Consider the following 10,468-nt stretch of genomic DNA (forward strand, 5'->3'; position numbering starts at 1 on the left):
CTTACATATTACAATCATCAAAGGCATCATCGTTGTTTTTATCATTGTAATCATCATCCAGGGACACAGGTATAAGATTTTACACTGAACATAAGTCATATTTTGGGAAATTATTACTTTTCCCTATACAAGCACACATGCAACAAAGCATTCTGAATTGTACATCCAAGTGCAAATCATTCCAACATATTATCATCCATTTATGTTGTAATTTTAAATTTTTCTATAAATTCTTAGACTTTAAAATACTGTTGGTTGAGTTCTAACCATGTCTAAGGCACTTTGCATGCATTTACTCTTAACCTCACACAATGAAGATAGAGAATATTATTTATATTTATCACCAGAAAACTGCACATTATAAAATTTAACAAACTTGCCACAGAAATTGTTAAGTACTAGACCTAGAATCAGATCCTACAAGTAACTACAAAATCTATGCCTTTATAACTAAAAATATTTTTATCTAAATTTTACTTAGTATTCATAGATTTTTGTTTCCTGTCCTCTCCTTTACATGTTGTAGCTCCCAATAATTAAATCTTCCCAACAAAAGGTTAAAATGATTTTCCTTTGATCTGAAAGTAAAAAGAAACCAACAATTTCTGTTTCCTTATGCCTCTGACTCAATGAAAAATGTTTATTAAAACAACTAAGAAGGTTGACCCATTGAGCAAGGTGTACTAGTACTACTGGTACACAGCAGGGTAGGAAAAATCATGTTTGAAACTCATGTGATTCTCTGTGGTGCCTCACAGTATTTGCATATCAAGTAGTAAAGGTATGAAAATTACACAACCTAGTACAGATTAGAATTTGATTCACTCCACCAAGAAAAGAATCACCATCAATGGAGATCTTGGATGAAGACAAAAGAAGAATGCAATTAGTAGTAAAAGAAGATAGCCATAAATAAATGTTATAATAGTTTAACATTAGTAGACTGATGATTATAGAAACTAAGACTGTTTTCTTCCTAAAATATTTATGGTCATTGTGTATGTATAGTATTTGTTGACAGATTTCAATTTTTTGTTGTTGTTCATTATCAAGGAGTTGTTGGAGGTTAACTTTAGAATTTTGTCTCTAAGATATGGGATATTCATGTGGGATTATGACTAAATTAGAGGAAATACCAATACCTCACTGAGATGAACATAGTAACCTACAGAATTTTGTCTTTCTATTTGGAGAAAAGAGGGTGAATGTCTTGATTTGTATAAATCTTTAGGCTAAGACAACTGTTGTTCCTTGGCAGTTTAAATAAAGATAGATTGAGAGTATTAAACATTTGAGAAGAGAGAAGGCATGTATCGAGAATCACAGAATTTTACCCTGACCAGTAACTTAGGGTGCATATTTAATCAAGAATAAAGGATATTATATAAGTAATGAGGAATCTGGAGGAATATTTTATTGGGTCAGAATTCATAGTTGAAACAAAAGAGAAGCCTGAATTAAGCAGTTATTTTTATTTTATTTTATTTTAATTTAATTTTATTTTTTAACTTTACAATATTGTATTGGTTTTGCCATATATCGAAATGAATCTGCCACAGGTTTACATGTGTTCCCCATCCTGAACCCTCCTCCCTCCTCCCTCCCCATTCCATCCCTCTGGGTCCTCCCAGTTATTTTAAAAAGTTATTCAAACCCATTGTTTTAAGCAGGGTACATGCATTTTAAGCTAACTGTAATCATTTAATTAGGTACAAAAAATGAGAATATCTATTTATGTCTTTTAATATTAAATGATAAGTAAGTTTTGTTATTATTTACTACACAGGTTATTTTAGGTACTCAATTAATCTGTGTGTTGCCTGGTCATGATATATGACATTTAAAGTTTCTGGAGAAAATGTGAGTTAACCAAAGACAGAGGGGGATCAAAAGCAGTTCTCTTCAAGGTCATTTGCTTTGAATAAATTGTTATTCAATAAATAGCTATCTCTGTGTATAATAGCTTAGGTGTGCTAAAGTAAAGGAGAGGGAATACTTAAAGATTATATTATCTTATTTTAGCTCAATTCATCCTCCACAACTTCATTAGGGCTTTAAAAATGTTTCTGTGAATAAACCTTGGATTGAAGATCATTCTTGTTTTTAAAATTCATGTAAATGATTATAAAATGACAGAACTGATAATTATACCCACAATATGAACTTTTTCTTAGCTAAATCACAAAGTATTAATAAACGAACAATGAGATACAGAACTGACAGTAAACTGGCCAAAATATTTAAAGTTAAGAAAAAGTATTTCACAACGTGGATTTACTTCCATCTTTATTAACAATGAATGTGACAATATATATTTGTACCTTGATAAATTAGCTAGTCATCAAAATTAGCAAAACACTAAAAGCTAAATATATAAAACATAAAATAAACCTCTGCAATTTTATTTGCAATATTAATAGTCAATGATAACCAATGGAAGGCTTTAAATTTTAACTAAATGTAGTAAAAAGTGTTTCCATTTCTTACTAATACCAAAAGAACAAAAGCCATATTCCACAGAGAAATTACTTGTATTTTCTGCCATTCTATAAAAATGACTAAGATAAGCAGTATGACAATAAATAAAATATATTCCTTATCAGCAAATGCTATTGAAAAGCACACAGAAACTATTTCTAATTATCTGCAAATTAAGTGATAGAATAAATTATGTCTTGGGAGGAGTTTTGCCTTATATAAGAGTTGAAAGATTTTAACACGTACGTAAAAATTCTCATCAATAATACTGACTCATAATAAAAGCTAGTTTATGACAAAAATCTACATTAAGCCCTTGGTTGAATAGTGAATTTGACTGGAATTAAATAAGAACTTGCAGATAAGATACAGATATGTCAACCAATTTGAAAGTTACTCATGACTGTTGGCAAGTTATTGAAACGGACTGTGAAGCCTGCTGCGCAAAGTACATTAGGATGATCAATATGATAAACTGTGTAAAAGCAAACTCTTTTAAAAGAATAATTTACTGTAAGATTTTACAGTAAAAAGGGCAATGACAATGAAAACATATTTTGCCATATACATATTCTCTGAAACTCTCATAGCAAGGTAAATAAATTAAAAACAGTTAGTTGTAACATTAATGTATAATATGAAGTTTGAAGTAATTTAATGTGAATTATTCTTAGTATATCTTTACAATTTTCTATTTCCTAAATATATTAATGTGCACATAATATGTACTTTTAGGAGTAAGCGTAATCTTACAATAAATTATTCTTTTAAAAGAGTTTGCTTTTACACAGTTTATCATATTGATCATCCTAATGTACTAAATTGTAACATAGATCAATTTTTCTATTAAAGATGTAATGGTCAGAAAAATCTAGAGATTATTTATCTGAAATAATACAACAAAATTGTTAGAAGGAAGCTAAGAATGTAGCTTGGGAATAATGCGAGGAAAAGGAAGCATCCATTAAATCAAAGCTGTCTGCACTTTTTATATCACAAAAACCCAATACTCTCATGACTATTTTAATCATTCCAATGCTCAAGGAAAGCAAAGCATATTACAGGACGAGAAATTAAGAGTGAACATCTCTCCTGGTCATGCTACCACAGCAGCCCCAATGTTTTAACTACTCCCACTGAAATTTGAATTCCCAGGGCTCCAAAAATATCTGCCTCCAAAGTGGTTCACATCTTTATAAAAGATGCAGAAAACAGTATCCAGAACCACATGAAGGGCATCACAGAGAGTGAAAATTAGATTTCTAATTTCGAATAACGTCTTGAACACATTGTTTCTCATAATGCACCTTTACAGCAAGTAAGTGAAAACATTATAGAGGATTAATTCATTACAAATTTAGTATACTGAAGATGGTATTTTAATTAATTCTGTGTTGACTGGAAGGAAAATACTATGGTTTTCAAGACATGGAATTACATACTTATTTTACAATGGACTATAATCAACAATTTCCATGAAAATGTAAAAGGTATAATGCTCTCAAATTGATATTGCAAATAAATTTGGTGGTATATGCTAAGTGATTAAGAATGATGAATAAAATTAAGAAACATAAATTCCTGAGCATCCAGATAATTCATACTATCATTGAAAATAGTGGAAAAGGTAGAAACTCATATTATTTTTTGCAGTATAGGGATAGATTTCTTTTAATAAATTTCAGGTATACCCAGGACATATAAATAAGAATATCATAATTACAGTTGGAAAAGTACCTGGCAAGGGAGAATTAATGAACTAGATATTTAGGTATTTAGAACTAGATATTTAGAAAATCACTGTTTGAAACTTATGGTTATTCCATATATACATAGGTCATTTTAAAGAATAAAGACAAATAAGCCCTTACAGGATGTTCATATTCAGGAGAATGAAGTAAAAAGTGAATACTTCAGGAATCTCATTATGAGTACTCAAAATAGTAATAATAATCAAGAAAACTATTTAACAAAATAGAGAAGAGCAAGCTTCCAAATAGATGTCATTCAAAACCATAAATTTAAATAGGAGACTTAAAAGTTTAAAGTTAGATTGTATTGGATTGCAGTGTGACAATAATTGTCTCCTGGTGAAATAAATTTGAGGACAAGCAGCTGGACAGTACTAGAAAACCCTATTTAAAAACACTAAATTAAAATATTAAAGACAATTTTAATTTAGTAATAAAAGCAAAAATGCATAACAGTTTTATTGAATATAATCACCTAATATAAAATCACCCATTTAATACACATTTTAATGATTATTATTCTATTCACATAGCTGTGCAAGGATCACCACAATCTTATTTTAAATCATTTTCACCACTGCAAAAAGAAAACTCACGCCCATCTCCAACCGATCCCCAGCTGAAGGGCCACTAATTTGCATTCTTTTTTCATAGATTTGCTTTTTCTAGACATTTAATATAAGTGAAGTTACAAAGCATATAGTCTTTTGTGTCCAGCTTCTTTTATTAAGCATATTTTTCAGTTTCATCTGTATTTTAAGATAAATATGTATAGTTTTAGAAAAAGGTGAAATTAGTCAAGGTAGAAATTATGCTTAGTTTGTTTAAATGTCTATAATGAAAATGGAGAAAATATTTATTTGAGTTAGTTTTGCTTATAGTGTTTGCTGTTCAGCTGCTAAGTTGTGTCTGACTTTTGTGATCCTGTTGCACACGCACACAGGTCTCCCCTGTCCTTCACCATCTTCTGAAGTTTGCTCAGATTCATGTCCATTGATTTGGTGATGCTATTTAACCATCTCATTCTCTGCTACCCCCTTCTTCTTTTTTATATTAAGTAATTTATGTCTTATATACACATGAGCAAGAGTAGAAATATTTATTTTCAACAATTTACTAAAACAAGTCTTGACTCCTTCCTTTTCTAATAGAGATTTATATGGAAAAGTCTCAGGATTATATAGGATTTATATGAGTGACTCAGATTCAACACATGCCCTCTCTGTGCCCATTCTGTGTCCAGCCATGAGATTATACATACACCATCTCACCTAATAATCACTACGTTTCCTCAGGGTGGTCCTACCTCTAAGACTTGGAAAAATTTAATTAATTATGGGGAGTCTTGATTTTTCATTTACTAAAGAGAACAAATAATTAGAGAGTTCCATCCTAACTCTAATATACTGTGATTTTGTCTTCAAATTCCTGCAAAGTGCATCATAAACTGAGTAAAGGTAACTAAAACAAAATGTGCAATTATTTAAGAGGAAGACAATTTTCATTTATAGGATTTTTGTCTAACCTATATGATAACTTATTTCTTTTCATTTGTATAGTCTTTTTATCTTCATAATACATAAGCAGGCATACTAAGTGCAGAACCAAATAAATATTTTGTGAAAGCTTGCTTAAAAATGAAAGAGAGGAATAAGAGACAGAAATGCAGGGAAAGTCATCAACACAGTAAATTCCAGCTTTCCCTCTGAAATAAAAGGCCAAAATAAATCTTTCTTAATCAATTATGTTTTTTTTAAATTTTATTTTATTTTTAAACTTTACATAATTGTATTAGTTTTGCCAAACATCAAAATGAATCCGCCACAGGTACACATGTGTTCCCCATCCCGAACCCTCCTCCCTCCTCCCTCCCCATTCCATCCCTCCAGGTCGTCCCAGTGCACCAGCCCCAAGCATCCAGTATCGTGTTTAAATTAAGTTCATTTGCAAGTTTTTCTGTTTTTACTTTATTGTGGGAAATAAAATTCAAGGGTATTGGTTCCCAAATTATAGCTGGCATATTCATTATTTTCTAACAGTTATCAAACCATGTCACTTCCCCAGAGTGCATGTAGTTATTGCAATTTCTGTCACAAAAGTCTCAACAGCAATATTTCTGGTCACTCTCCTGATAGTCATGTAACACAATCGTTACAGAAGGCACAAAGTGGAGACTGTCCTCTGCATGCCCCTCCAGGCCCACAGTACATCATTTAGCATCCACTCTGTACACTCCTGGAGGTTGACCTACAGGAATTACATTATTTTTCACTTTTATTTCCCCTAGTTTGTAGACACTGACTATTTCTTAAAAATATCGGAGGTAAGATAACAATTGAGATAATTAAGGTTGGAAAACAGTGATAAGATGTTTCGACAAGAGACCGAGCAGAGCTGAAAACAAGGAGAGATTTACAGGTCATTGGAAAACAAACATTTCCTAAGCATCTTTAAAACTTAATTCAGTCACTTTCCCAAATACACCACTGTTTCTACTCACTGTTATCAATTCTTTTCTTCTTATAAATCTTCAGTCTTTATGCCTTGTCCTTTTTATTTATTGACCATGAGTACTTTTTTTTTTTATTTTTACTTTTTAAAATGGTTTGAAGATAAAAACAAACAAGCTTGAAGCTGTGTCTTAAAAGTGACACTTGGAATTGGTTGCCAATTTTAAAAAATCTTACAACATTTTTCACAAATCATGTGCTAAATTAAATATTTTCTTACATGTCTCATTGCTAATTTTTGATTGATAATTAATCTCTAGATGGTAAACTCCTGAGATACCAGGTTCTGATTCCTTTTGTATAAGAAAAAGTGCAGTTAATTACATAGAAGGATTACAAATACTTGTTGAATCATATCTGTTATGTTCATATAAATGAAGCATATTAATTCAATCAATATTTAATAATTTGACCATAAACATACATTCCTTTATGTTTGGAGGGAATATGGTGTTTTGCTACAAGCCCAGATTCTGGTGTGAGTAAGTCATTTAAAATATCTATGCCAAGTTTCCTTTAATATAAAATTAGGATAATTATAATAATGGGATTGTTATGCTCATAACAGTAAAGCTTGTTAACATATGTGAAATACAACACAGCTTATCACGTAGTGATCATATAATTATAATTAATTTTGATCACCATACATCCTAAGAATGACATCTAAAAAGCTCAGCAAAGAAAATTTAGTGTGATATATTGCAACCAAAGCAATATCTATACATTAGGATTGAATCATTTCACTATTTACTTCTAAACCACAACATACCATTTGCACACAACACACAAACTCTTCACTGAATAATGATGATAAAGGGATTTGAGAAAACAACTCCAATTAAGATCTGAGATTTAAGACTATTCTCATATCACCAATAGTTACTCATTAAATAGAAATCAAAAAATGTTGGTGTTTTTGTTGAAGTTCATTTGATAAGTCGTGTCTGACTCTGCGACCGCATGACAGTGCTAACTGTGGCTTTAAAAAAAATTCTCTTTGTATATAAAGAACATCTGGAATCTTCCTGAGTTGAGTAAATGGATCTGAAAAATGGATCTGTAGTGACTGAGTTTATTTTACAAGGGTTTTCTGCAGCATGGGGACTTCAGATTGTCTTCTTCGTGACATTCTCCTTGATCTATGGGGCTACTGTGCTGGGAAACGCACTCATTATGGTCACAGTGACATGCAGTTCCACCCTTCTTTCTCCCATGTACTTCCTCCTTGGAAACCTCTCCTTCTTGGACATGTGTCTCTCCACGGTCACCACACCCAAGATGATCAGAGACTTGCTCACTGAACACAAGACCATCTCTATATGGGGATGCATGGCTCAGATGTTCTTTATGCACTTGTTTGGAGGTGCTGAGATGACTCTTCTGATAGCCATGGCTTTTGACAGATATGTGGCCGTATGTAAACCCCTGCACTATAGGAAAATCATGAACCACAGGTTGCTGAACAGGTTTGTTATACTTTCATGGACAATTGGTTTTATACACACCATAAGCCAGATGGTATTAACGGTAAACCTGCCTTTCTGTGGCCCCCACATCATAGACAATATATTCTGTGACCTTCCCCTTGTGATTAAGCTTGCGTGTGTGGAAACACACACCCTGGAACTATTTGTCATTGCTGACAGTGGGCTGTTGTCACTCATCTGTTTCCTCCTCCTGCTTGTCTCCTACACGGTCATCCTGGCCACTGTGCAACGAAGACCATCTGGAGGCCTCTCCAAAGCCCTGTCCACACTGTCTGCCCACATCACTGTGGTCAGTCTGTTCTTTGGGCCGTGTATCTTCATCTATGCCTGGCCTTTCAAGAGTTTTGCCAGCAATAAAGTCCTTGCTGTATTTTACACTGTTATCACACCCTTATTGAATCCTATTATTTACACCTTGAGAAATCAGAAAATGCAAGAGGCCATGAAAAAATTAAGGTTCCAAAATGTTAGCTCCACATAGAACTTTAAGATTTTAGAATTGTATAAGTAATCCAGCTTTCAAATATAATGCAAATATAATTTGAATACATATGCAATACATGGTTTTACTTTCTTATTTTAGAATCATAACTGATGCATAAAAAATTAATGATAATATATTTTAAATTTATACAATGCTGTTATAACATATGATAATTAGCAATCTCAGCAAAATAGACATGTAAAAATCATTAAATACTTTATGATACAGGCAATATATATTTGTTAGTGAAGAAATAAATATAAAAACATGGTGATTACTGTTAAGAGATTAATTGAAATGGGTTGTTAATGACAGTCATAATACTATCATTTATACTCATTTATAAATGACTGTCATTTATATAATGATTTGTATCATTTGTATCAATTTGTATAAATGACAGTCATTTATACTATTGTTAAATGAGACACCCTGAACAAATAATGATTGAAAGAATTTGAACCAATGAGAGAAAATGTAAGAATAAAAAATTATATTTGACAGCATCATAAATATAAAATGCTAGATTGAACATAAGATACCAAAGGGAAAAAACAATAGAAGGGCAATTTCAATAGAACTGCATAGAGCAGCCTTGAATTCAAACGCTCTAAGAAATTCCATTTGTATGCACAGTTGACTTTCAAACCAAAGGAAATAAAAGTAGTAACACATTTTTTAAATTTTATGTAATATACCATGTAACTTGTTTTTTCCAAGTGCTTAAACTATGGTTCAATTGTCTTTTAAGCTTGCAATTTTTATTGCAATTATAAGCAAATTAACATTTGCTTGTTAGTGTTAAGGGGAAGGGGGCATTTCTTGCTGAATTCAGAATCCCAAACTTATTGATGGCTAATCTTAAGTATTCTTCCCCAATTCAAGAGACTAAACATTTCTTCTTGTTCTAGGCAATAGTTTTGAAATTACTCCTAAAGAAGCATATAGATTTTTTTCTGCATTCAGTGCATCCTCAAGTTCATCCAGAGTGATGCTGTTAAAACTCAATGCTCGGATTCTTTACAGCATGTTGGTAGCCTGTTTCTTTAAACTGTGCTGCTGCTGAGTCACTTCAGTCGTGTCCGACTCTGTGTGACCCCATAGACAGCAGCCCACCAGGCTCCCCCGTCCCTGGGATTCTCCAGGCAAGAACACTGGAGTGGGTTACCATTTCCTTCTCCAATGCATGAAAGGGAAAAGTGAAAGTGAAGTCGCTCAGTCGTGTCCGACTCTTTGCGACCCCATGGACTGTGTAGCCCACCAGGCTCCTCCGTCCATGGGATTCTCCAAGCAAGAATACTGGAGTGGGTTTCCATTTCCTTCTCCAGGGGAATCTTCCTGACCCAGGGATAGAACCCATGTCTCCCGCATTGCAGTCAGAAGCTTTAACGTCTGAGCCACCAGGGAAGCCCCATTCATGCTTAGTAGTTCACAAATGTCAAAATAACCTATAACATATTATTGACCAGAATGCTCATAAAAAATTACCAGTGAAACAGTTTTATACTATACCTAAAATTGTCCCATAAAAATTATGATTATTTCTCTAAGATGGCTATAATCAAAAAGGCGACAAATAACAAGGATTGAGAAGGATGTAGAATAATTGGAACCCTCATATACTGCTGATGGAATACAAAATGGTGTAACCATTTTGGAGAAAATTTTGGCAGTTCCTCAAAAATGTTAACTATAGAATTACCATGTGCACTAGTTACTTCATTCCAAATACATCCTCAAAAGAAATTAAGGCAC

At 32.5% G+C, this 10,468-nt stretch overlaps 1 protein-coding gene across 1 annotated transcript; it reads left to right on the forward strand.

Annotated features, from left to right (window-relative positions):
* Window positions 1-7,780: 7,780 nt before the first annotated feature.
* On the forward strand, window positions 7,781-8,710 carry LOC129620521 (olfactory receptor 4L1-like). The gene has a single exon (XM_055536334.1). The coding sequence runs from the start codon at window positions 7,781-7,783 to the stop codon at window positions 8,708-8,710; it is 930 nt and encodes a 309-aa protein (XP_055392309.1).
* Window positions 8,711-10,468: the final 1,758 nt, after the last annotated feature.

The sequence above is a fragment of the Bubalus kerabau genome, chromosome 10 (assembly GCF_029407905.1).
Source record: "Bubalus kerabau isolate K-KA32 ecotype Philippines breed swamp buffalo chromosome 10, PCC_UOA_SB_1v2, whole genome shotgun sequence".
Classification (NCBI taxonomy): domain Eukaryota; kingdom Metazoa; phylum Chordata; class Mammalia; order Artiodactyla; family Bovidae; genus Bubalus; species Bubalus kerabau.